Genomic DNA, 27,716 nt, shown 5'->3' with positions numbered 1-27,716 from the left:
TTCGGATTTAAATCCTACTCTACTTGATATGAAACAATTAAAATATGCTTTTGCATTAACTGCTGATTGATATTTATGTAATAAATATTTCTGTATCAGTTATCTTCATATTGCCAACTATCTGCAGCTCAAATAAGAATAAGAAGATTCAGAAGTATAAAAAGGAATTTTATTAATGTCTATGTACAAATTTACAAAGCCAGAAACTGGAGAAATACAAACAGCATTCAGCAATAAACTGCCTTTTCTTTGAGTTCACAGGAAATCATTACCACCTGATTCAGATTTTTAAAAAACAAACAAGGGTAAAAACTGAAGACATTCACAAGTTTGGATACTCAGCCTGGCTTTAAACAAAGATCCTACTTTTGTTGGAACTTGGTAGGGAGTGGAGGGAGGGGAAAAATAGGAGTTAGACAATTTTATTCTCCCGCTCCTCAGCAGCAGCAGCAGCTTCTAAAGAATGGTTTGTGAGATTGGACAGAATGTCAGAATAGTGACCAGAAAGAAGAGGGTACCACCTTGACTTGTGGACTGGGCAAGGCAAGACAGCTGGGGCAAGCACTGTGAAGATGGCATGGCTTCTGGACTGGTCAGCACCCAGTACAGGCTGCATGTTTATTACAGCAACTTCTGGCACAATGGGCAAATCAGCAACCATACACAGTGTACAGCCAGTCACCTATGCCACTGCCTCACCATGCTGACCAGAAAAGGTATGAGGACATTCTCCTGTTCAGTCTGCACACAGGAGTGATAGGATTCATACTGATTTCCTACCTATGTGATGGGACACCAACTGCAGCCACATCAATGGAACTATTAGCATGTTACAGCACCAAAAGTATAAAGTGAAAATCATTCTGTTACAATGTTACACATGAAAATGACACAGACAATGACAGAAACAAAAGTACGTTTTCTGAGTCAATCTGTAACAAAGAACAACACTGCCCAAAACCAAGGCGCTGGCAAAAATCAAGAATTGGACATACACTACAGCTGTCTGAAAAGAATATGCATCCTTCATTTGCCAGTTTTCTAACAACCTGCAGACATTGCAAACTGCAATTACAGCTGGACATTTTGCAGACATGAGTTAGATGAAACACTTTTTAGTTTAGCAAGGCGGAGTGGAAATAGCTGAATCCAGTTGCAACTCCACTGAGTGCATGAATCAGTTCTTTGTACCAGTTCCTCCAGGGAACTGTATAGAATAGTATTCAAGCTTTGTTTGAGGTGGGATTTGCAGGAGCCTCTTAAGACAGGAGTGGTCAAGTCTGCACATTATTTCAGAGGACTACTTGCTATAAATACCTCCAAAAGTATTTCCAAGTCCATGTGATCTCTTTGTCAAGTCATTCACCGAAATGCGTGTCTGGTATAGTTTTTTACAACAGTAAAACGTTCGAATATGAACTGTACATGTGTGGCTTAAAAAAAATGGAGAGAGATGACTCATGTGCTTGAAGTGGCTTTCCTCCTTTTGAGCCGAGCTCGCCAGTCCTCAGGCAGTGCCTCAAAATTAGCATTTCTCTCCGCCATGCCACTGTCAAAAGCAACAAGAAAACCATTAGACTAGCAGAAACTACAGGTGTCAAAAGCTTTTCCAAAGTCATGTCAGTTTGCAACAACCAAGGAACCTGCTACCTTTGATACATTATGCAATTACACAGAGAGAGGGGGAGAGAGTGAGTGTGTGTGTGTGTGTGTGTGTGAGAGAGAGAGAGAGAGAGAGAGAGAAGCACAGAAAAAATATATTCTGACACTAAAGTACCACTTTTCTAGAGTACATAAATGCAAACTAGGCTGTTGCATGATTATTTGTAAGAACACCTCAAGCATCCCATGATCCTGCTCCCCTTTTAAGCTGGTGGCATGATCATGGAATCAAGGAGATCTTGCATACAAGTAAAATCATTTTGTAAGGTACACATGTATACTTCTTTAGGCAATATTCTTGTTTTTATAGAGGTAGAGATTTAACATGGAGATTTAACATATTCCGTTCTGTAAGCAACCTTTCAGTATACAAAATAGTAAAGAGTCCAGTAGCAGTTTTAAAACTAACCAACTTTGTTGTAGCATAAGCTTTCGAGAACCACAGTTCTCTTCATCAGATGCATAGAGGGTATGAAGAAACTGGCCAGATATATATAGGTGGGGAGGGGAGGGGGGAGTAGATGAAAATCAGTTGCAAAAGTCATGAAAGAGGTGGCATGCACAATCCAGGCTGGGTGTGACCCCTCCCCTCCATAGCTAAATCTAAATAGAATGCCTGAAAGGCAGTTACTTCTGATAATGAGATAACCATTCATAGTTTCTATTCAAGTCTGACTGAGTCAAATTTACATATGAATTCCAATTCAGCAGCTTCCCATTGGATTTTGTTTTTGAAAGGTTTTTGTTGAACTATGGTGACCTTTAAGCCCTTGATTGAATGTCCTGGTAGATTGAAGTCTTCTCCCACTGGTTTCTGGATGTTGCCATTTTTAATGTCAGATTTCAGTATACAATAAGCGTGGTAGAATTTGTGGAATCACTTACCATAAAAAGGAATACTGGATGAACTTTTTGGGGGTCTGTCAAATTTTCCTTTCTGAGTTAAGCAATTCCACCATACTTACTGCACTTCTCAAGTAAGAAGCTTGTCAAGTCCCGTCTCCATACACACATATAAGGTTTCTGGTACTGTATGGTGTGACTGCTGGAAACGGACTGCATCGTAATATCAATGGGGCCTTTCATCTACTTTGTTACTTTGTAAGTGCTACATTCTTTCAACTCCCTTTTAAAAAATTCTATAGTAGGAAGAGTGACAAACTTCACTGAGTTCCCTTTTAACTGCAATTACACTGACATAAAACTTGTCAATAACACAAAACACTGAAATTTGCAACTAATAGTTGACTGGCAATACTTAGCACCACATTTGCAAATAGTTCAAATTGCCTAGACATTTTTGCCTAAAACAAGGTGTGTTGGGGAGCAGGATAAGGAAGCAACTTGAAGCAGCTCTAGGGTTTCTTGAACGAGCCGTCAATCCTTGACCAATCTGATTCTGGCTTCCAGCCTAGTTTTGGGACAGAGCTCACTTTTCTTGGACTAATGGATCTCAGAACACCACTGCACAAAGGAAATACTTTCCTCTTGATCATATTGGATCATGGACCACTCAGTCCTATTGGAACGTTTAAAGCTGAGCTGAACACATGGTTTTAAATGGGTTTCAGTCTCTCATCTGGTTGTCTAAAAAAATTGTGAATGATGAGGAATCAGGGGTATAGTATTGGTCCTGTCAGGTTCTAGAGTTCAAGCCTTTTGCAAATTCTGTTAAACGTATATTCGAGACCTTTGCATGAGATCATCTGAAACTTCATCATCAATATGTCAGTGACACTTTGCTCAGCATTCTTTTGAATAAGCCAGAAGCAATGGTTAAAGTGCTAGACCAGAGCCTGGAGACTGTGGTCAAATAACTGATGGGGCAAAAGCTGAATGTCAACAAGCTGGAAGCGTGCTAGTTGGTAAAGCACAGGCTCACATCAAATAGGATCATGTTGGACTGAAATTCACCACTTCAATAAAGAGCAAAGAGGTACTGTTGGATCCCATATGTTTAGAAGATCAGGCAAATGTAAAATCAGGTAAAAGAATATCTTTTACCAGTTACATTTGGTACAAAACTCTGTCCCTTCCTGAGTTCTGTGGATCCAGCTATGTTGATCTATGCTTCTGCAACAATGAGGTTAGGCTAGACTAACAATCTAGCCTAACAGTTGTGGGGCTGCCTTTATTCTGAAGCCTCAACTGGTGCAAAATAAGCAACTTGTTTAGTGCTTAGGACATGCAAATATTGCTCCCATCTTAGAACATCTACAATGGCTACCAATGTGGTTCCAAGTCTAATTCTAAGCGCTGGTTATGACATTTAAAGCCCTATAACCTTGACCTAGCTTACTTAAAGGACATTTGTTCAAGTATAAACCTGTTTGCCACCTCATATCTTCACATGGCTTTCTTCTGAGGCTCACTCTCTCAGTGTAACTCCAGCACTGTGGAATGTCCTCCCTGAGAAGGTATATAAGGTTCCCATGCTAGCTTTTTCCATAAAAAATGCAAGGCTGTCCTTTATAGGTGTGCTGTTAATTGACAAGTCAGACTGTTCAGGGGAAAGAAGAGGCACATGGTTTTCCTGTCCTAATGCTAAATTGATTGGTACTTGCAGGTCAGATATTTTGGAAACATTTGTTGTTTTTCATTAGGGGAAAGGCAGCATGTAGGTGTTAAATAATCAATGTATCTATTTAGGCCACTCAGTGACAAGGTAGAAGGCCGTGCCATAATCTGGAGCCTCTCATGGTACACACAAAAAAAGACTTAATCAAAGGAAAAAGATATACACACAGCCCAATCTGATGAGAACAGAATATGTTCCAGGAGGAAAACATTGACAGTAAGTTAAAGGGTGGAAGGAGGGAGATTAGTTCTAGCAGCATATACAATCCTGCCGAGGCTATTTATGGGATATGGTGTATTTTTCTAATGTTTTCTCCCTTCTACAATTCCTGATGGTCCCTGACTTGTAATACTTAATTCTCAGAATTTATGTAAGTGCTTTCAAGTATTCAAAGGGCATACATTAGATAATTCTTACAATATCTCCCTATGGTTGGTATTATTATTTATATACTGCACATGGTGAACAGAAGCAAAATAGCTTGCCTAAGGTGAGTTTGTGTCAGAGGTGAGATTCATAGTTGGGACATCTGATTCATATAGCAGTCCTTCAGTCAATTCACTACAGCAACTCCCAGATCTGTTATATCTTGTAATCCCCGACATACCTGATTAACTGTTGCTGCTTCCATTCCTCAATCCGCTTTTGTGACATCACGTCCCGATCCTCATCACTAGAACTAGAGTTCTCCTCCTCATCTAATTCTCGTTGGATGCTCTGCCACTTCTTTACTAAAGATGGCATTTTTGTCTTGGTCTTTTTTCTCTGCATCAAAATATTTAGCATTATAAAATGAGGATCAGAGTTACAATATCAGACAACCTTTTGCTCCCAATCCTGAAACGGATGCTGACTAGGATAATGTACTGCTAGGGAGGCTCTCTTTCTTACAAGAGAGCAGGGAAGGAGGGAAAATAGCATTTTGTTGTTTGACTTCAGTGGACTTTAAAGGGTATAACTCTGCTTAGAATGGCTCCACTCTCACATTGGGGCAGTTCACATCAAGATAAAAAAAATGAGGATGGTCAAACAACAGCTTTCAAGTAGTAATTACCTTGTATTCTAAAGAAATTCAGCTATCTGAGGTAAAGGATTATTCCAACTCCTATATTTCTATACAGCAAACAAGATTTCAGGAAAAAAGGCTTTCCCTACATTCTTGCTAATACAGCACATCTCCAAGCACAGAAGTGACCACTCTTGGCACAAGAAGTGGAAAACAAACAGCTTGAAACTAGTGACCTCTCAGGTGATGAGAACTGGCTGACACATTGTAACATTTTTGGTTTACTTTGCCTACGGGCTTTGAAAATCCCATAGCTCTCTCTGCTTTGAAGCTCTTGATATATTCACTGTATATCCCTCACTGCAAGATGTACCAGTTCTCAGGCCTGTCACAGTAAAGCAATGCACATAATTTTGGTATTGCCTTCAAGAAAAAAAATCTAAGTATTCTCACTTTGCCACCTCTCTTGAGTTTTTTTGACTTCTCTGAGGGAATTGTTTGGGGAGCATGCGGTGGTGGCGATAGTGGAGGAGGAGGTGGTGGCGGCGGCAGCTGTTCTGTAGTGCTGGTTGCAGGTGGGATCCCTCGAGAAGGAACTGGCTGTGTGGTGCCTGCAGGAAGTCCAATGGAAACACTACATTCCGAATAGCTCATGAGAGCTGGCTGCGTTACTCCAAGATAACTCTGCTGCAAGGTCATCCCTGAGGTTTGAGGACCTGTAAATATTAAGAGAAAGACGAGAACATCACTAGAATTTTCTGCCAGAGATACAAAACAGCAAAGCAGAATCAGAGGGAGAACACTCACTCGCACCAAGGACCGACTGGCCATAGAGCACTGGACAGCTTCCAATGGTTGCTGCTCGTTGCACCAACCCTGCACTCACTTCAGAGGCTTTCCTTTTTAGAGACTTCTCCAACACAGGTGTGGCTATACTAGTCTCAGAGTTGCTCTGGAAAGAGAGAGAAACCAGTTAGTTTGGTTGTCAAGTAAGGGTCTTTTGGAACACCACACAAACTCATTAATAGTCCAAGGTGGTGATTTGCTTGCATAACTTGATCTGCCAATCTTAATAAGCTCAACTGTTCCCTACCTGGCAAAAAAGAGGTATTGCACACTTCACTTTCAGTATCACAAATGTTTGCACTACCAAGATATTTAAGCATTGAACCATCTTTTTAACAAAAAAAGGACCTTCCCCCACAAAGCATTAAACAACAGAACCTTCTTCAGCATACAGATGCACACCTCCCAATATAATTACCAGGAGTCTAGGACATTAGGGCTCCTCTAGGTAAGCTACCCACCAAGGAAAGGTTTCAATATTCAATATGGAAGTATCTTCCATTGGGTCCCCTGCAGTGTGTTGTGCTCTGCAGACAAGCAACTCCTGGTGGTCTCCAGCCGGAAGGACATCCATCTGGCCTCAACCAGGGCCAGGGCTTTTTCTGCCCTGGCCCCGGCCTGGTGGAACGCTCTCCTGCTGGCGATCTGGGACCTGTTACAGTTTTGTAGGGCCTGTAAAACAGAGATGTTCTGCCGGGCCTTTGGCTGAGTGCCAGTGGGTGTCCTCCTTCCATCTAAGACCGCCACTTCTTCTGGGGCTGCCCTCGGCCATCTGCTATGTCCGTATACGGACTCCCAATATTTGTTTAACTAGCCTGCTCCTGGACTATTTTAATGACTTTTAAAAAATTATTATTGATTTTATGTTTTTATGACTTTTAATGAATTTTTTAATGTTGTTAGCCACCCTGAGCCCATCTGTGGGGAGGGCGGAGTATAAATCAAATCAAATAAATAAATACTCCAGAGGGATCTATGAAATCTTGATTACATATATATCTATGTTAACTTGTTTGCACGATTAAAGATACTTTTTTAGAAAGGAGGTTGTTGTTTTTGAAACTGACTCTATTCTTGGAAAGAGTCATCTTTCAGAAGTTTGAATGCTACCAATACTCAGATCTTACCAACATGCATATTTATGGATATCTGACAGGTAATTCTTTGTGCATGTGGAACTCTTACTTCCTCTATTTCAGAGTTCTGTTAGTTTCCCCATTTGCACCATCGTCATCATCATCATCATCATCATAACATCTTACATATTTCCATGCTGCATATGGGCCAAATCAAAATCTGATCAACACTTCTTGAAAAGGAGTGCACTTTTGTAAGAACTTCGTCAAGCAGTCAACTGATATAAACAATTTATCTACACCTACAGAAGTTTTTAATAGTGGGCTGACTTTCAAACTTTACATGTATCAGTTTCACTTCAGTGAATAACTGCAGACCATAAGTAGTAGCTTGGCCTCTTTGACACTTGATTTTTTGAATTCCTTTACTTAATATTGAAAGTATTGGCTGTATATCAAATTTCTTCTCTCTTACGTTTTGGTGTTAAAATTTGTTTAAAGTAGTTGAGTATTTCTGCATATTCATATGGTAATGAGAACATTCAGGTGAAGTGGGTCAATTCCAAGAAGCCCAGTGTGTTTATGTACAACAACTGGTATATAATTATGATTGTGCTGCATTAGCTCATTCGATATAATTTGGTTTGTTTTACAGGCATTTTATTCTTAGCAAAGAGGGAAGACAATTTCATAATGCAGAACATGAAACTGTACAAAATAGGAAGTCTGCAACTCCATGGCATCCGATACCATCTTCTCAGGGTCTGCATATTACCTCACCTGACTGTTAGCAACTGTTGGCCGGAGAAGAGGCTTCAAAACAGCATCTTCCTCAGTCCCTGGTGCTGGCGGCTCCTCATCTCCATCATCCTCCATTTCTACTTCTTGTATTTCCCCATCTTCTCCCGGTGGTGGAGGTGGTGGTGGAGGTGGTGACTCTGGTGGTGGGGGCGGGGGTGGGGGCATTTCCAAGGGTAAAGGGGGTTGAAGTACCGGGACAGAGGGCTGAAGTACAGTCCAAAATGGACTAAGAGGCACAAGAGAGGCAGCTGAAGCTTGACCAGGCTCTTTGCCAAGAGAACCTAAAAGGAAGCACACATAAAATGTTTGCTTACCTCACAGAGGCAAACCATCCAGTGCATCATTTCCCCCTCTGTGCTTTAGGATTCTTCCTTCCTCAGAGGGAGACACTCCCTGTAAAGCTATCCTTTTGGTTTGTGTCATTAAGCACCCCACTAAACCAGATCCTCAAACTCCCTAACTGCAACTGAACACAATACCTAAGTGTAAGCAAGCAAAAAACTGCACTCTCAGTCCCCAAATGATGCAGACAGTATATTGTGTGAACTACAAGGGCAGCTAGTTTCTAGCACAGGCACAGGAAAAAAATGCTCCGAGTATAATATACTCCCTTCAGTTCAACCCCATTATCCAGCTGAATGTTTAAATATATGAATGTATTCTAAACAAATGTTCTCCTGCATTAGGGGAAAAAAACCTTTGTCCCTTTGATTTCATATATCTGATTCCAAACTTGGATCCACAGTCCATGTAAAAAACCCCTTCACAACAGGCCTATGTATAGATAAGGGAGATGTTTTTGTAAACTTGATGGACTCCTTCCCCACAAAAGAAATCTGTTGAAAATTCTAAGACCTAAAAAAGTATATTGAGGGTTTTAAAAACTTCAAAATCTTAGAAGCAACATGCGTGCAAGCAGAGATATTAAAAAAAAAATTAAAAACTTAAAAAAATTACATCAGGGATCTTTAAAGACTATGCCATCTTTGCCATCTTTTAAAGACTATGCCATCTTTGGGGCCATTTGGGGGGGGGTTGTTTGACACCTCCAAATATGGCTATGGCATCTAGGCCTCATTTAGTGTCAGCCAAGAGTCAACTATGTGTGAGAGAAGGAAAGGAAAGATGGAAGCTAAGGAAGGGGAATGGCCACAGAGGCTGCTTGTGAGAGGGAAGGGGGAATGGCAGGCAAAGATGAAGACTGGGGGTGGTGGCTAGTTGGGAAGGAAGCAGGGAATGGGAAGAGGTTGTGGGAGCTGCCAAGGGAAGAGGAAGAGCACAGACAGTGTGGGGAGGGGGACCAGTGCAAGGGAACGTAATTCCAGTTTCACTTCAGTTTTGACAAATATACCCATTGCCTCATAAAAATGATCTTCCATCAGGTTAGCAAACCCACCACTTCTAGTACCTGTTGTGTGATCAGTAGATTCCATACCAGACTCCATTTTCTCCTTCAGTCCTTGTTTAGGAACAGCATCTGCTTTATTTTCTAGGTTTTGCCCCTCCTCTTCCTCTTCCCCATCTGGGAACTCCCACTGGGATTCGCCTGTTTGCTCGTTAACATAGAAATAGCGCCTATGATCCCTAAATCACAAGAAAGAAAACAAGGCTTTACTCTCTTCCCCCTGCACTGACACAATAATATGGTCCTCTCCCGCGACAGCGCAGTGCTCTCACAGGAAGAACCTCTTGCAGTAGAACTGCTGCTCACAAAGGCAACAAACAGCTTTGAGGAAGAATAGACAATATGGGCTTACTCCAAACTGTTTGTGCTGCTTGGCTCTGTGATCACAGCCCTGACCCTCCACTCCAAGAGTAGAGGGCTAGTGAAAATGCTTGCTTGTGATTGGTATATTATCAGGGCTGAAGGATGCACTAGGAAATGGACTTTTTAGGCAGACTCAGGGTTCAATTTCTTCCAGAATAGCAAAAGAGAAACAGCCCAATTTATGAAAGATGGCTGCTCCCCCATGGACTGCTGCAGTCACATTTATGATACTCTTGGTGTCAGACATAGTGAATAGTTACTGAGAGGGAAGAGGATCTGGGAGCTGAAAAACAAAAGAGCAAAGATTTCAAATAAACAAAAATAATCAAGAAATCCAAATATAAGAAGAAATAGTTTGGTCTGACCTGCTGGCAGGAGATAGTAATCTTGTTCTTCGTTGAGATCCTCAGGCAGTGAGCTTTCCATAAGGACACAGATGTTACTTGGGAGCGGAGTTCCTGAGATCCTGCAATGTGCACAGAGCTCTCGCATGCGCGACCCCCCAAGCCCGCCCTCCTTAGCGCATTTACACTCCAGAGTAACACCAGCTCTGTCCAATCGTGGAATCAAATCCTTTTCAACACACTTAACACAGACTTTATATCTCTCCAATTTTTGTGGCTGGCCAGAACTCTGTTTGTGCCAGAGGCTCTCTGCCCGCTCAGCACCGCTAAGTGCAGCTGCTCTCAGTCTCCAGATAGATGACGGCACGTCGGCAGGTGGTGATGGTCACAAATCATGTCTGAGATGTGAAAGGTGAAAGGGGGAGAAGAGTGCGTACCTGTCCCAGTGGCAGGACCAGCCTTTAGGGGCGGCGTTTATTTCATACTGTTTTAGCTGTTCAGCTGCATCTTGCAATTTGCGTTTGAGGTAGTTTCCTTGGAGAGCTCCTTCCCGCCAGTCTGCAATACGGGTCTATGGCAGAGAAACAAGAAAGAATGAAACATCTGAAGACAATAGGCCGTTACACATTCCAAAGGACCCTGCAATCCCAAACAATGCCAGCTTATCACAACAGGTGGCAAAATAAATGACGTACAACAAGGGCAAGGAAATGATGTACAGACCAACAAGGCCTTAAATTCAACGTGGAATTAAAGCACTCAACTGAGGGGGGGAGGGGGCTAGTGGGAAAGGGGGCAGGGAAGACAAAGATCCTGCTGTCCCAGCCACAATATCCATTCTTGCTAGATTTAGTCCTATCACACAGCAGTGCTGTCAACTGTTTGGCTCCCTATACTATATAATTTATTTGCAACAAAAGCTAAAACTTCAGTTACCTCAGTCTGTAACAGTAGCATGTGGAAGTTAGAGATGGATTGTCTACTGATGCCCAAGAACTCAAGCTTGCTTATCAACATGTTGGCCAGCTCTCCAATTTGAAACTGCCAGAAATAAGGTAAGCAAGAAGTCAAGAATTTGTCAGTCACAAGGCTATTGCACTACTGGCTCTGAAGTATACAGATATCTGTTTTAACATGATGCATGATCTAAGCAGGACATGGCAACTGGTGAAATTTGATGGATAAGTTTTGTGGTAGCAAGTTTAATTCTAGAAAACGCTAGAGTACATTCCCCATGGAACCCGTTGATATTCCAGTCAGTATAAAATTATATATTTTTGTCTTTAGCTACAGGAGTTACACATAATAACAACAACAATAACAACCGATTTAATATACTGCCCTTCAGGACAACTTAATGCCCTCTCAGAGTGGTTTACAAGGTGTCATTATTATCCTCATGACAATCACCCCGTGAGGTGGGTGGGGCTGAGAGAGACTGGAGAGAGCTGTGACTGACCCACCCAGCTGGTTTCAAGTGCAGGAGTGGGGGATCAAACTCGATTCTCCAGATTAGAGTCCTACCACTCTTAACCATTAAACCAAACTGGCTCTCATATATAAAATGTAATTTATTCCACTGTAGTTTATTTTCATACAGGGAAAGCTGTTTCCTAACAATAACTATTTTTTTAAAAGCAACAAATAATTGGTCTGAGGAACATCAAAACTCATGAAACCAAACAATATTGCTCACTTTACATCTCAGTAACACACATCTTAAGGTACCACATTTCAGTGCCACTTTTCCAAGATGTCAAAAATTAAAAAGACACTCCCATCTGATGATGGCTCTGAAGTACCGGTAAAAAAACGATGCCATAAATCACCCTAAGGAATAATCATAACCTAGAACAGTTTCAAAAGCATTTTGTGCAGTAAGCTGCAGAGCTCTGAAGTCCCCCACAACAGGTTAAGGAAAACAGGGATCCAAGGACCACTTCAATCCAAAGAACACAGGAGAGTGACACTTCTTTAAAAAAAAGGAATTGACTTTTTCCTGCTAACTTGGTCTGAATGCCCACATGGCAACTAGTTGCATGCAAATATTCACTGCAAGGCAAGGTACCAGGTAATTTATTTATACCTTACTTTTTTCCCCAAAGGGGATCCAAAGTGGTTTACAACACTGTCTCCACTCGATCATTTTATCCTAACAACAACCCTATGAGGCAGGTTAGGCTGAGAAAGAGCAACTGGCCCGAAGTCAGCTAGTGATCTTCCATGGCAGAGTGGGAATTCAAACCTGGGTCTCCCGGGTCTGAGTGTACTAACAAAAGAGCAAAGGTATCACTATCTTGCAGAATTTTTGTTGTTGATGAGCATGGAGGAAATGTACACAATTGGTCATTGAGAGAAAAAGAAAAAAATAAGTCTGTCTGAAGACTCACTCACTTGTGAATTAGGCCCAAGTAGTACTGTCCTAATAAGGAGAGCTTTATGCCTGCTTCAGCCCACGTACCTTTAAGTCCTGCTCCTCATCTTCTACCTTGACAGGCCCTTGTGTTTTCACTTTGTCTTGTAATTCTTCTGTGTCCAGCTCATTGCCCAAGTTCTCATCGGCAACTTCTGTCTCTTCCTTCTCTGCTGAACAGAAAGCAAGAAAACAAAAAGTATGTTCAAGCTTCATTCTCCATTGGCCAGTCCTCAACATCCTTACAATGGATTAATGTAGATTAAAAAGAAGATACAGAAAACTTGCCAAGAGGCAAGATAATCCTGATTTTTCAGCCTAGCTTTTTAAAGTATGTATGATTCCTGTCAGATGATGCATTAAGGTTACAGACTAAGAAGTTTCAGAAGAGTGACCAATCGCTGGTAACTTCATATAATTTTATGAACAATACTGAATACAAAACTTAAACTGCCCTCCTTGGACAAGAACTTGGAGATCTTAAACGGCCCTTCGGCAGAAGACTTGCCTGTTTCCCCAGGTTCAGGGCTCTCCTGTCCTGTCTTGCTTGACCCTCGGCTGGTGGATTCTGGGCTGGCAGCCCCAAATAGCTTCCATTTCCCTTGCTTTGGCAGCAGCCGCCGTGCTAGATCTGACTGACTCCCCTCAGAAAGGGGACTAGAGTCTGAAATGCTCCCATCACCTTCTTCCAAAGCTCGTAGTTCTGCCTATAAAAAGAATATTAATTTAGTGCCACAGAAACAAGTTTATCTATTTCACCTTTTGCAACTCTCTTTACTCACTCTGATCTTTCTCTAGAACAGCTTCCCTCTATACATGAAGCATTTCCCTTCCTCCTTTCAAATCTTTCTTCAACACCCACTTCTTCTAATCGTCTTTCTTGAATTACTGTGCCCCCCACTTGCTGCTTCCACTTGTAATACTCACTACTCACTTTAAAGCCATCATCACCCCCCGCTTCCCTGAATTATCCATCTATGCCATCTGAGCAGAGTCTGTGTTAATTTTGTCCTGCATAGTGACAACATGTTTCTGACATTATATAAATGAATATTAGTAATAGTAAACAAGTCCTAATATAGTTTTTTATTCTATGGCATTATGGTGTAGGGGGAGGGCAGCCTCCTGCTCCATGACGGCAAGTGGGTTTGAATGTTGCAGAAAAAACAGGATGTTGGATCTAAACATGCTCTTCCTACAGTGCGCCAGAAGAACAGCCCCTAAGTTGACAGAAAGAGACAGTATTTCTGCCAATTCTTTCCTTCCACTCAGATCCCTACTTAACCCCTCCCCTCATATCATTCATGGGGGGGGGTCCTCTGACCCTGCTGGGGAGCAGAATTTGAGAGGGGAAGTATCAGTAGAATGGGGAAGTTCTGTTCTTCTAGCTTTGCTTGGTTTGTGATACTTTGGATCCAGACCACCACATCTATTTCTTGTACTCTTATCTGCCAAAAACAAAGTTAGGAATAATGGTCTGGTTCTCTGTGGTAGAGAAACTCCCCCTCCCCCGCCTAAAATAAGCCCTGCATTTTAAACATAATTCTGATAATCATATACTATGGCAGGTATAAACTCTGTATGGGTAAACTGTGCATTTGTAACAACTGCTGTCAATGGAAACAAACCAACATTATACATATAGGATCACTGGAAAAATACCATAAACCACCTCTCTCCCCACCCCCCCACTCCCACACATAGAGGAAGAACTACTGGTATTTTTCCACCACTTGATATTAGCACAGTATTTTAGCTAAAAGAATCTACAAATGAGATAAGGGGTTGCTAACTCATACACTTCAAATTGGTCACAAACTAAATGCCACTGGCAGGCCAAATAATGTTTTTCTCTAAGACAGAAAGAAGCTGATTGCTGTAAAAAGTACACTCAAAAGTTTTAACTTTGTTTGGGGTGTAACATAAAATAGTCTCAGCATATATTAGGAAGGCACAAGTAGGCTGAAACATCACCATAGTGCACATTCAGTTGCTTGGACAAAAAAATGCACACTTGTTTCTTACTTGTTAGATACAAATCCATTCTCCCTTCAAGGCTCCACTTTTGCTGCATATTAGTGCACACACTGCTGTTTCTATGCACCTAAATGATGCCTAATTGAACACAACAACTTTTCCTGCTTCACCCTCTCTTCAAAAGCATACATCATTTTGTGGATTTTTTTAAAAAAGCAAGCTATTTGGAGGCTATACATCCCTCATTGAACAACAACAGCGGTGGAGCACTTAGCCAAGAAGAAGGCAAAAAGAATCCTACCAGAGGTATGCCCCTCTTCTACCACTCTTTAAGCCCAGCAGCCTATGATTTGAAGGCTGCACACTTATCCAACTGCATCATGTATTTCCCCCCCAAAGATAAATGCTACACGAATGCACATATGCTACATGAAGACATTAGCACTGAAAGAAGGATTGTGGAAACACAATGCACAGGTTAAAGGTGTTTGTCCACCTTTGGAAAATCTTATAGAGAGGCCACAGACATTCCAGCATTATGCTGATGCAAGTATTGACATACAAAAGACAATATAACTTAAATAATAGCAGTGTGCTTATATACTGCTCTTCTAGGCAGATTTGTGCCCCACTCAGAGAGCAGTTAACAAAGACAAGTTATTATCCCCACAGTACAGCTGGTGAGCTGAAGCTAGGAGGAGAGGTTTACCCAAGGCCACCTGCTGAGCTCATGGCAGTAGTGGAATTCGAACAGAGTGCTGATCCACAGCCCAACCACTTAACTACAAGGCTATAGTAGATTAAACTTAAAATTATAGATAGCATTACATGAAAGATATTATTCTGTTTTCAAGCCTACTACAGGTAGCTTCTGGCCAATTTTAGAATTGCTCCTATAGGGTACACTTGTATCTTAAGTCAGGGCTAACAATTTCCTTCCCAGCAAACGTCTATGGCCCTTAAAATCCACATTTCCAGGACAGCAAATTATAACAGAAGGAATGATCAGAGATAAAAGAGGGTCTCTCATGGGGACTTTCTGCCTCAGTGGAATAACAAATATCACCTCCCATCTTTCCTCTATTGTAAATGTATTCCTTGTTTCCCAACTGATGAACCTATTTTAGTCCCATTAGGAAAGAAACCCTGCATCTCATCTCCAAATCAATTAACTCACCTTCTTCCTTTCCAAGACCATCTCCAGCTCAAGAGTATCCTGCTCTTCCTCCTCCTCTGCACTTTCCTCTGATTGTACCACACTACACAAGTCCTCCTGGGAAGGATCTTCCCCAATATCTCTGTTGCCTTCTAGTTGCTCAGTAACAGATGCTGCTTGCTTTGCTGTCACATCCTCTTCAACCAAGGGCTCCAGTTCTTCCTTGCAGATAACCTTCCTCCTCCATCGCTCTTCTTCCTCCTTTACCACCTCAGGGAGTAACGGAGCCAGCAGTGATGCAGCCACCCCCTTTTTCTCTTCCTCGTTGCTTGAAAGGGCTTGGATACCTTCATTCACTTCCTGTTGAAGAGATTTTGTTCCACATATTAACTTTCTAAAGACAATGACATAACAATCAAAGCCATCTTAGAGATACAAGGATTGTTAGGCTAACAACTGGAGAGATCATTTTAGTCATTAATCCATTTCCCACTTAAGTCACATGCCATGTATGGAGACAAGTGCTAGCTCCTACAAGCCAGAAAGTTACAAGAATAATGTCTATTTCAGCTGCAGAAGGTCCAACCTTTGCCTTGATGTATCAGGGGACTTTCCCCCTTCCTTCTTATATGCCTTTTGCTGAATGCTATTTTGTTTTGCCACCAATAAGTTCCTACACTGAGGTGCTGCAGCTGCTATCCCTATTCAGAGATTCCCTTTACCATAACGTTTCTGCTGTCATCTCTACAATACTTCTTCTGAAGAGGGTTATTCAAGTCAATGATTCTTGCAAAGATGTCATTTGCAATTAAATTCAAAATGTTCCTCTAAAAGTCGTGTCAGACGTCCACTATCTGAAGAAGACTGGTACTGCAGCAAGATGCACAACACACATGATGAAAGTGATCTGAGTGGAAAATGTATGCACAGATCTGCTGATAGGGTTGAAATAGTTAAGCAGAACTCTGCATCACCAGGGAGAACATACAAAAAAACCCCACCAACACAGACACAAGCATGCAACAATGCTAAGAATTCATAGATGTTATCCACTTGTTTCTATCTGCTAAAACAACTCACCTTCCTAGCACGTTACTCCACAAACTGTGTCAGGGAGCAGCAGCTGATATTCCTGTCACATACAGTATACTGGATTACACAGTATAAACCCACACAATCAATTCCTTGCAGAAACAGTTTAACACTTCAAAGCATACAGTCAGCAAAACTGATGCTGCTCTTTATTTGTATTACAATACAACTTTTCTGTAGCTGGCCACCTCTCCTGGTATAAGACCTCGATTGATTTGGAGATGAGATGCAGGAGTATTATAGTCATCATAATAAAGGCTCCTTACAATCCCAATAGCAAGAGAAGTTAGGATGATTTCAGCTCACATGTAAGATTTTTCAATGGCAGCTCCAGTGCTCTTTGTAAGAAGCTCCTTAAAGAAGAGTGGGAAATGATATTTCTGGCTATTTTTAGGGAAAATATTGTAAGCTGAACTGTTTAAAAGGGCCTGTTGAAACTGACATGTTGTGCTGACTGTCTATAATTTGTTGTTGCTGGTTTTAATCCTTATGGTATTGTCTGTATATGTGGAAACTCCGAGTGTATGACAAAAAGCAGTATAAACTTTTAAAGATGCAGGCTATATTGAAGTTTGTGCATGTGCTATTTCCAGTTTTCACAACAAGAAGGATGGAATTTGTTGTCTTATATCCTTTATCAACCTCACCTTGCATTTTAAGAAAAACAAGTTTCTAGTTTGCATTATGACCCTTCAAAGTGGGCTCAGAAACTGGAGGGAACATGCTCACAGCTTGAACTGATATGGGGATAGGATGTTTGAATACATCAGGGTTTTAGGACCTTCTGCATGAAAAGTATTTGCTCTACTACTCAGCAATGCAACCCCTCCTTCACTTAGATGGTTGTTTTAAACTCTCCAGATGCAACAGGACAAAAACTGTCTATGACTTATTTGTAACATTTAATTGTATGCTATGCTGCTAAGATACTTCAAAAGGAAGTTTCTGCCTTGGCGTGCCTGCAGTGTACTCTCAGTATAGTGTCATCTAAAACAAACCTTATCTGTAACCATACAAAAAGGACAACAACATTTGCTGGTGGTTACAAGAGTAGACACAAATATGAGCTCTAAACCTGCCGGAGCAATACTTACCTTCTTCAGCTCACGCTTTAAAGAAGCTGTCTTGCGTCCAGAACTGCCAGCAACCGCACCACCACTTTTTCCCTGGGAGCTTAGGTCTGTCACCATCTGATAGTTGTCATCAGCCTCTATTACAGAACTAACAGAACAGCATACTTAGTAATGAAAACTCAAGGACCTCCAAATTCAACTTGCATGATGGTGCCCTTCTTACCTGTGTTGGTAATGTTGGAGACCCTGCACTTGTGTTGCCAGGTCCTGGGGGAGTTCCCAAGTAACCTCATTAGTCTGAGTATTCCAGTAATAATAGCAGCCTGTGTTTTCATCCCAAACTTCCTGCCAGTCTCCCATCTCAACTCCCACTGCAAAAAGAATCCAAGACTTCAATGAGTAGAGTCTCTCATTAGGTTTTGCAAGCAAATAAATACAAATTAGAGTAATGAGCATCCTCGTCCACATGTCACTAGAATGTATTCTTCCACCACTCTCATACTATACCCACTCACTGAATAGCACAAACCTGGCAGATTAGCTATTGCAGGATCTTAGCTTTCATCTTCACACATCACAGACTCCAAATAGAAGGAAAAGACAGGAAAATTAAAGGAACTATCTATCCTTGCTATTCATATGAAAAATACCTGTCTTCCCAATATGGACCCAAAGTAGCTCACATCATTCTCTTCTCCATTTTATCCTAACAACCACCCTATGAGGTTGATTAGACTGTGTGACTGGCCCAAAGTCACTGAGCAAGCTTCCACTCCAGAGGGAGACCAGGGTCTCTGAGATTCTGGTCCAACAGGGTTATCACAGCTAGCACGTCACAGGAGACTGGGGGATAAGGACATCAGGGAAGCATCGTTACGTTTACAGTATGAAACCATTTCCAGGACAAACCAAAAAGTGATGTAACTCTGTTAATGTGATGCTATTTCCAGGTTTGGTCCAGATATGATGCTATGCAATTGATGCAACAGTGAATTTTCACTCACTTTTTCACCCTCCATCCTAAGCAGCAGCAAGGTTTGGGGGCTGCTGCTCAGAGGTCTTTTGCTGGTAGTCCTACAGTCTGACACTCTAACCACTACACCACAATGGTTCTCTATGGAGCTTACCTCCTACCAGTGAGCACTGTGTGTCGTACTGCCACTCTGTTGCCTGATCTGTTCCATTTGTAGTAGATAAAATTTGACTGGTGACAGATTCCTTGGGCTCTGGGCGTGGAGGCGTTGGAGGTGGAGCACTGGAGGTAACAACAGTATCAGAAGGCTGGGAAGGAGCTGTAATTGCATCAATTTCCTTTAAAAATAAAAATGAAATGAAATCAATGAGAAGACAAATGGGAAGGCAGTACTTGGTTAAATAATCCACACTGAGGACAAGGTAGAAACAGCCACTTCGTGAAAGATTTAAACACTTCCAGCCTGACACGTTTAACACACTGGTCATAACTTTATTTTATCCATTTCATATCTGTCTTACAAGCGATAATTTACTTGTGAGATTTTCGTCCTGAATTATCTAGAAAACAAAATTAGTCAATCACTGAAACAAAACAGAATCTCTACTAACCGCTAGGAAGTTTGCCAGGGTGCTGTCAATGTCTGTTGAATTATTGCTATTTGCATTTGTAGACTGTGGTTTCACAGACAACTCATTGTCTTCTTCATCACTGTCTGCATAAGCTCCGAGCAAACATAAGCCACCTAGAACAAAAAAGTCAGCAAGATATGAGTTGGATCCAGCCAGCTTTTTCACTCACTCTTACTCAATTCTCCTTCTCACTACAATTTCTGCCCACTTCTCCTTTGTCCATTCAGTTCCCATGATCTCCAGATAGACCTCCTTCCCCCATTTTTCATCAGTGGAAAAGCTGATCTAACCCCACCAATGCACGGCAGTTTAATGTTATATATAGGAAGATTCTGGAATTGGAATAGTTTAGTAATCCCCCCATGCATGCAGAATATGTTATATATTATATAATATTCACATCTATGAGAAATGCCTCAAAGGCACCCACAGCACTGGATCACAAAGGATTTTATTTTAAAGCGGTTTTCACTCTAAAAATGTCTTGCATTCCTTCCATTCACCCTAAAAGACTCTGTCCCTCTCCAGTTCTCTTATTCATAAAAGATCAAGAAAAACTATAGAGGTCTATTAATACAAATAAAAGACCAGCACAAATTGTGGCAGTACTCAGAAAATTGTTCCACGTAAGATGGGGGCTTCATAGGGCTTGTACCGTAAGAGTGACGATGCAAGTTGCATGAAACAAGCTGTAACAGCAAACAACCATTTGTGCTGCTGTTAGACTATGCTAAAAAGTGAATTAGTAGACTCAAGTTCTGGAGACTGCCACTACTGTTGCTGACACAAATCTCTACCTCATTCCAGAGATGAAGTTATCTGATGAGCCAACAAAGAGCCTCACACTGTATTACAAAACGTCTTGTTACTGACAAAACAAAATGCTGAGATTTTTTATTGTTAATAGATGAAAACCCTGGAAAATTGTTGATATTTTTAACAGTAAGAATGCAGAGTTCATCTACCCTGGTGTTCAAGAAAATCAAAAACTGGGCATAAGGAAATAGAGCAAGGCTGTACCTGTTGGTTTGACAGCCACAGGCCCAACGGGCATGCTACATTGGGCTGGGTTTGGAGCAATTCTTTGAGCCTCTTCAGTCACCTCAAATTCATCTGAAAAAGGTTACATACAAACAACACTTTAGAAGAATTCAACAAAACATACTAGTACCATTGGAGCATACATATACTTATCTACTTTACTGAAGAACAGCAAAACAGCAGGTATATTTTAGAGGAACCACAGAACTTCCCTCAGTGCACAGAGAACTAGTTATGTTTTGCAACTATTTTCTACTTAAAAGAACAAAAGTAACATATTTTAGAGCAGTGACCTTTAAAATACAAGAGCAGGTTCTTTTATACTTGAGGAAAACTTTGTATTTGGGGACATAACAGCTGTTTTAGAAATAAGTTTTCAGTCTGGGTTACCCCAAGTGAAAACTACAGAGTACTCCTGGAGCTGAGGGGAAGACAGAGAGGTGGAAAAGGACAGGATGATCTCCATTCCCTCTCTGCCACTCTTTCAACCCAGTGTAAATTATCAACAAGATATGTGATGGAAGAAATTTATAATTTAATAACAAAGTTCTTGCCATTTTCAGATGTTAAAGCCCTCTTTAGAACTGTCTTTCCAGTAACATTCTTGAACCAAGATAGCCCCAAAAAAGAAAGCATGCACTTTTCTCACTGATTTACTCAGATTAGTTTTCTGACAAGTAAAATCAACTGAATAGCACTCACTGTACAACAAGCATTATCAATAGAAAAAAATACCATACCAATTAACCTGCTTTTATCTCATTAAGAGGTGCCACATTACTTTTGGACAAAGTGTTCTGATAATTCTGAAGGACCTTTCCAGAAAATCTTTTTATTGTGCAATCACAATTTTTTTCCCAGGCAGAACTTTGATATTTTGTTGCTGGGAAAATAGTATTTCTCCAGTTAGCAAGTTCTCTGTTGTTTTGAGCACTAGGTAGAGTGTGGTTGCAATACTGTACTCAGCAGATCTACTAGTATTGCTCATAATGCCACTAATGAAAATTATGTTTCGCTCCATATCTTTCTGTGAAAAATTTGTACTGTCTTCATTAACTGCATGCAGCCCCAAATGTGCTACTATAATGTTATATTGCTCATCGGATTCTAATTACTAACATTTTTTTAAAAAAACAGTACATTCACTTTTGAACTGCTCACCGCTTCAGAATATGTGCTTGATTTTTACAGCGTTCTTGCCAATGTGGAAAGATGGAAAGCATACCTCAATACATTTTTTTAAAAGCTTGACCACTAGGAACTAGCAGCTGTTCTCTCCTCCTGAACCCCACTTCACGACAACATGAAACAACACAAAACGTGCCAAATAGAACAAATGAAGTATCAGAATTAAAAACTACACTCATAGATGCTTCTTCAATACTTCGGAGACAACATCCATCAGTTCCCCCCAGCATCTTTTGCATAGCAGCCAGCCGCTGAGAACTGTATAATTTGTCACATCAAAACACATATGGCTTTACAAGAGATCATAAGCAAAATAACTGCATCTTCCCTATAACGGACACTTTGCCAGAAATATCCTAGATATGAAATTACAGATCCAGTTATACACAGGAAGTTTTTCCACACAACAGTATCAGCCATTTGAAGGATGACATCCAAGAATCAGGTACATAGTACTACTTCCAACTACTGTGCACAGGATTGATAGAAAATAACCTGAGGTCAACACCAACATATAACTATCCTTCCTACAAAGTGAGAGACTAGCACTCTATTTTGCTACAGGGCAAAGTAGCGCTCTGTAAGTCAGATGTGCTAAAGTAAGCTTTGACTCACAAAAGCAGAAGCCCTAAAAATTTTTGTTGGTCTTTAAGATGTCACTGGACTCAAATTTAGATTGATCCAGACACTGTGTGCCTCTGGACCAGTAAACTTGTCCACAACTACTGACCCAAAAGAGATAAAAATGTCACCCACATACTTGCATCTTTGCACATAGACAAAATTACCTCGGGAGTGAATAAGGACATGGCTAGTGAGACCTCCCCCACCCCCACTAAGTAAATATAATGCTTAGTTATAAACAAGAATGCAGGTTAAAGTTGTGAAATTGCTTGGATTGACAAACTGGAAACCACAACAGAAGAGATTTACTAGGAGTTTCTGAAAAATAAGGTAGGGCACTTTAAAGATTAACAAAATATATTCCATCATAAACTTCCGTGAATCCAAATACACTTGTGAGTCATAGTTCCCCGGACTCAGTTTTCTCATCTGTGAAAACTGTGACAAGAGCATTCTTCGCAGTGAAGATGAACAAAAAAAGAACAAGACCCTTCGCCAGAAAACAAAAAGCTTCACAACAACAGCTGGATTAACTGTGATCAATACGGCGACACTTGGATGCGTGGAACGGAAGGAAATGGGCAACAGTCAAACGCACTTGGGCAACCCCGTTCGCATCAGCTCCACTGCTACCGTGCAGGGCCTGGCAAGCGGGGAGAAAAGAGCCTCCCCGGAACGCCTGTGAGGACGGGAAAGGGGCGACAGCGCGGTGGTCGGGCCGAACATCCATTTAGGCGGGAGACGCGACGGCGCGAGATACGACCCCAAACCGGGCAGAGCCAAAGAGATCCACCCTCTCCGAAACCCGGAGCAGCCTTAGGCCGCGCGGCCTGCCTGCAGCCTCACCCGCTTCCGAGGCCGAATCCCCATCGCCTGGCGCCGCCTCCTCCCGGCCCCCGCGAGGCCCCGGCGGCGAGAGCTGTAGAATAGGCCGCCGACCCGCCGGCGCCGCCCGCGACTTCTTCCCCATGAAGGCCGCCCGAGCCGTCCTCTCCCGCAGCGAAGGCCAGCCGGAGAAGGGGGAAGGGAGGCACGCACCGCTCGGGCCTGCCAGCGGAGGGCGGGACGGGCCGCGGGGAGAGCCGGGATGCTGGGGCGGGGCCTGCGTTCATCACGGACCGGGGCCTGGCGGGCGCGACGGAGAGGAAGGGCCGGAGAGAGGGACGCGGGCGCTCAGCGCCTGCCCGCCTGCCCCCCCGCGTTCCGTTTGGTGTTCATATGCTGCGATGTGAAGTGCGATTGTTATTTAATAGTCAGACTTCAGGGTAAAAATACAAAAGTTGGGGTTTTTTAAAAAGAAAAATTATGCGGAAGAGTCACAGTAATACAATCCAGAATTTGGCTCATAGACAATAATCGGACAACTGTGTTATCAAATGATTCCGACTTCCAGTTGCGGCAAAACGATAATGTTAGGGTTCCCAAAAACACAACTTCTGAAGACAAAATGAAGCTGGAACGTTCATAAAAGGGTTGTGAGTGTAACGTCACTAATTGTATCGCAAATAATAACCACAATAGCTACAAGGATCATATCAGGTGCAACCATATTCTGCACAGTAGGTTAGAGGAATATTTGTTTCCCCGTGCAACATACTGCAATTCGAGAACTACAAAAATGTACTCTTGATATCAAGCCTGTGGACAGTATCGTGTATCCTGCCCCTCCCTTGTGCCACATTTGAAGCATTCCTTCAGCCTTCCTTTGAAATTGGCTTTGTCTCCAGAGTCACTTAAATTGGAGGCAGGGTCCTTGGGCTGCAGGGATCTTGTGCAAGTCTACAACAGATTAAAAATGCATCTTTTTCCTTTGAGTTCCTAGAATAAGATAAGATTCTTGCAAGGGCAGACATAGTTGTCCTTTGAGCATGCTGCTAATGCAGGTACCTGAAGCAGACTTCAGTTGTGAATCAACTTCAGACAGGGAATTGATTGCATTAATATTTCAATCTATTGCCTTGCCACTGTTGCCTTGCCAATTCACCTTCTCAACTTCTATAGTGAATATACAAGGGAAAAGATGTAGGGCTTCTGATGCAGCAGTTATGTGAAGAAATCCCACTGATGTTGCAGGGGTGAATACACCATACACATTACATAGTTCTATCCCTCCTTGGTAAGAGCACAACTATGAAAATTTGAACATCAGTGCATTACAAGTACAAGCTTAGACCCTATGGAATTTGAGCAATATTTATGAAATTTACTTTTTTGTGCGCGCAGGTTTTCTGGGGTTGGGTGAGTGGAGAGGCAAAATGCTACTAGCACTTAACATTGTGCCTCACGTTCTCCCTGCCCAGGCATGAAACCATGATTGTATAGAAGATAGTAAATTGATACTTTCATAGTGCAATCATATGTAGAATTACTCCAGCCTAAACCCTCTAATTTGTAGTCAGCCCGCTGCCTTTTAACTACACTTTAAATTTTTAAATTTTAATTATTTAAGCTTGGATGAATCATTTGCCCTTTCCAATCTGTTGATAAGGACTGTGCATCTTGTTTGCTGCTTCTGAATTAATCAGCAGCCTTTGGTACAGCATACCATGTCACGGTGTTTAAACACTTTGCACTAGAAGTTGATATTAAACAATGAGAATTGGATTGGTTTAAAACATTTATTGATAGGAAGCAATCAGTTGTCAGTCATGTCCTACAGAGTTCCACAGGGATTCTTTTATCAGCCACACTTTTCCAAATTTCCATGTGAAGCTCTTGGTAGAGATTGTCCAGAAGCACTGCTAAAGGGGGGGGTGGGGAATATTTGGCTGATATGGACTATGAATCCAGAAAGAAAAGAGGGTACTCAAAAATTTTAACGGATTCAACCTATTTTAATAGATCTTTACATAGGAGCCAACTACAAAAACATATACAGAGGTGGAATATGTATGATGGTGCACACAAATATGTTATCTGAGGTATCTGACAAAGGGATCTTTTAGTTTCAAAAGCTTGTATCTTGAAAATCTTGTTGGCACTAACAGTAAGTGAATATAATTTCCCCTGGCCAGGTGCTTGAGAGCATGGAACTAGGGTTGTCATGACCAGAACGGGGCTATGAGAATGCATTCCGTCAGATCTGCTTGGATTTTACACACCACCCTATGGAGCATTGGAATGAGGGGGGGGGGGAAGACACATAAAACTATGTCCCCATCCACCGAATTTGGAACGCATCCCTCTAGGAATTCCTGTCTACTCCTCGAACAGAAGTGGGAAGCTTTTGCATTGTCTTGGGTGGCAAAGAGGTCGATCTCTGGGAAACCCGACAAAAAATCTGCAGCAGATACTCATCTGAAATGATCCAGTTGTGGTGGGAACTGCCCAATCTGCTAAGACAATCTCCTCTGGAATTGTGGATGGTTTGGTAAGTACTCTCAAAGAATCAGGTTCACAGGTTGGGTGTGCTTCTGAATCCGGTTCTGTTTTCTTGAGAAACAGACTGCTGAGGTTGGCCAGGAAATGCCTTTTGTCAAAGCTGGTTTTCTAGCTATAGCTATTCCTGAAGTGAAAGGATCTGGCCATAGTTACACATGCCTTAACAACCAATCCGAACTAGTGCAACATCCTCTGTGAAGCTGCCTTTGAAGAGTTATCTGAAACTGGTTAAAATACAGTACAGAGTCCTAATAGGAATCCACTATGGGGAACATATAACCCCAACATCATCACTGGTTGTCAGTTTGTTTCTGGGTACAATTCAAAGAGTCAGTGATTAATTTTAAAGCTTAAGCAACTCAGTACCAGCATTTTTGACCGACTTCTTTCACCTGTATCTTTGAACTTAGATTCTTCACTGGGGCTTTGCCCTGTATACTCATTGAATTGGAAGCAAGGAGAGTGGATATGCTGGACAAGGCCTTTTCAGCAGTTTCCCCCAGATTATGGAATGTCCTCTCTAAGGGTATCTGCTCAGTCTCCTCACTTTCAGATGTCTGCTTAAGACATTCTTGTCCAAGAAGGCATTCAGAAGTGAGTGAGCTACTGGTTTATGCTATTTTCCTACCTTATGGCTTTATTGCTGCACCAAACTTTTAAAACGGCTGTTGCAGCTTTTAAAAATCATAAGACTTTTTATAATTTCCTTTTATCAACATATATTTTTGTGAGCCACCTTGGGCATTGTTTGTTAGTGGAAAGGTGTGATACAAGTATCCTAAATTAAACTGGTTTTCTTCCAGCAGAGAATTATATTACAAGCAGCAAAGAGAAACTTCTAGGAACACTACTAAACTGATGGTTTCTCCATTCTTATTTTCTATTTTCATGAAAATGAAGATCACATTTAGTTTCGGTCACAACAGCCAACTTTAGAAAGGATAAATAATCTTAAGACACTTCTAGTTTTTGAAAAATCAGAGATTTTAAACAAAGTTTTCATTTTATTAAAGGCAATTCAAGAGTGTCACAATAAATAAGAACTTATTTAGAGCCCATGTATTGTACAGTACAAGAAAGGAAGCAGATAATACAAAATATTTCAGTAGGAAGATGGTGGGAACATGCAATATACAAACTTACATTACTGGAAATGACTGTCAATTTTTATTTTCATTTGAGCATCTCCAATAAGTTATAAAACATGTTCAATTCCCTCAAAGGAAACGTGTAGGATCATTATGAAAAAATAGAATTTGTGTTATTGCACCACCAGCAGTGCACAGGGTTCCCCATGGCCCCAGTCAACATATGCAAAGCTAACACCTCGCATTATTTCATGCCAGTTATGCACATCAGCCTCAAGCTCAGTTTTTGTAGCTTTAACTCAGGAGCCACCAGGCACAAGGTGATTAACTGAGGCCACATAGTCCAGGCCATTTCCTAGTTTCGAAGATATAGGAGATCATGAGTTGTCACAGCAACTTGTTGTTGGTAGTCCTCTAATTTGTCATGCACCTTCTGGTACAGCTGAAAGAAAAAGTAGTATAATTTAACAATAATAGCAGGGATTCAGAATGGATGACTGCCTTTTTTAATCTCTCTTGCACCATGACTGAATGAGTTATCTGTTACAGAACTGCTTTTATGGAATCATTTTGCTTCTTCCCAATCAAGAATCTGTGCCAGAATGTATGGGATGTTTGCTAGGTCCTGCCTACACATTCCTGAACCCATTAATAATTTCCTATTGGTTGGATCCAGGCTTTTGCTAATGGAGTGTGCTTGCAAAAGTGAATTACATCCTTCATCCACAAGCTTCACCTAGAAGCTTCTGTGCTCTCCCCACTCTCCCCAGAGGCTGAGAATCAGGGAACAGTGTAAAACAATGAGTAATGTAGCACAGAGAGCTGCAGCAAGAACAGGGAATTAGGTAAACGTCACCCACCCCAAGTTTAATTTACAATGCAATCCTAAGCAAAGTTACTCCCATCTAAGCTCATTGATTTAAATGGGCTTAGACTGGAGTAACTCTTTTTAGGATTGCACTGTTAATCTCCTACATTTAAGTTCTATAGCACTGTT

The 27,716-nt window shown here is 41.5% G+C and overlaps 2 protein-coding genes across 2 annotated transcripts in view; both read right to left on the bottom strand.

Annotated features, from left to right (window-relative positions):
* Positions 1-155: 155 nt before the first annotated feature.
* FNBP4 (formin binding protein 4) lies at positions 156-23,311 on the bottom strand. The gene is made up of 17 exons (XM_054970984.1): positions 23,097-23,311; positions 20,418-20,510; positions 19,377-19,510; positions 18,920-19,103; positions 18,016-18,163; positions 17,814-17,940; positions 15,649-15,987; positions 13,003-13,201; positions 12,543-12,667; positions 11,018-11,122; positions 10,519-10,652; positions 9,378-9,553; positions 7,949-8,250; positions 6,054-6,198; positions 5,700-5,962; positions 4,848-5,005; positions 156-1,549 (listed from the first exon to the last, which is right to left on the bottom strand). Exons 1-17 carry the CDS (start codon positions 23,218-23,220, stop codon positions 1,459-1,461), a joined length of 2,847 nt encoding a protein of 948 aa, XP_054826959.1. The 5' UTR covers positions 23,221-23,311; the 3' UTR covers positions 156-1,458.
* A 3,328-nt stretch (positions 23,312-26,639) lies between these two features.
* Positions 26,640-27,716, bottom strand: part of NUP160 (nucleoporin 160) — a 56,605-nt gene continuing 55,528 nt past the window's right edge. The window contains exon 36 of the mRNA XM_054972546.1: positions 26,640-27,161. Within this exon, the coding sequence (XP_054828521.1) occupies positions 27,075-27,161 (87 nt within the window). The 3' untranslated portion in view covers positions 26,640-27,074. The remainder of the gene's footprint in view (positions 27,162-27,716) is intronic.

The sequence above is a fragment of the Eublepharis macularius genome, chromosome 2 (assembly GCF_028583425.1).
Source record: "Eublepharis macularius isolate TG4126 chromosome 2, MPM_Emac_v1.0, whole genome shotgun sequence".
Classification (NCBI taxonomy): Eukaryota; Metazoa; Chordata; class Lepidosauria; order Squamata; family Eublepharidae; genus Eublepharis; species Eublepharis macularius.
The sequence above is the reverse complement of the archived record's forward strand: the minus strand, read 5'-3'. Positions and strand labels throughout refer to the sequence as shown.

Excerpts from the sequence above, each read along its gene's own strand:
- FNBP4 (XM_054970984.1), bottom strand. The coding sequence starts at position 23,220 with ATGGGGAAGAAGTCGCGGGCGGCGCCGGCGGGTCGGCGGCCTATTCTA. Across the intron at positions 19,511-20,417 it reads TGTGGCTGTCAAACCAACAG|GTGGCTTATGTTTGCTCGGA; the intron begins GTACAGCCTTGC and ends TTTTTGTTCTAG. Across the intron at positions 9,554-10,518 it reads TGGTCCTGCCACTGGGACAG|GGATCATAGGCGCTATTTCT; the intron begins GTACGCACTCTT and ends CTTGTGATTTAG.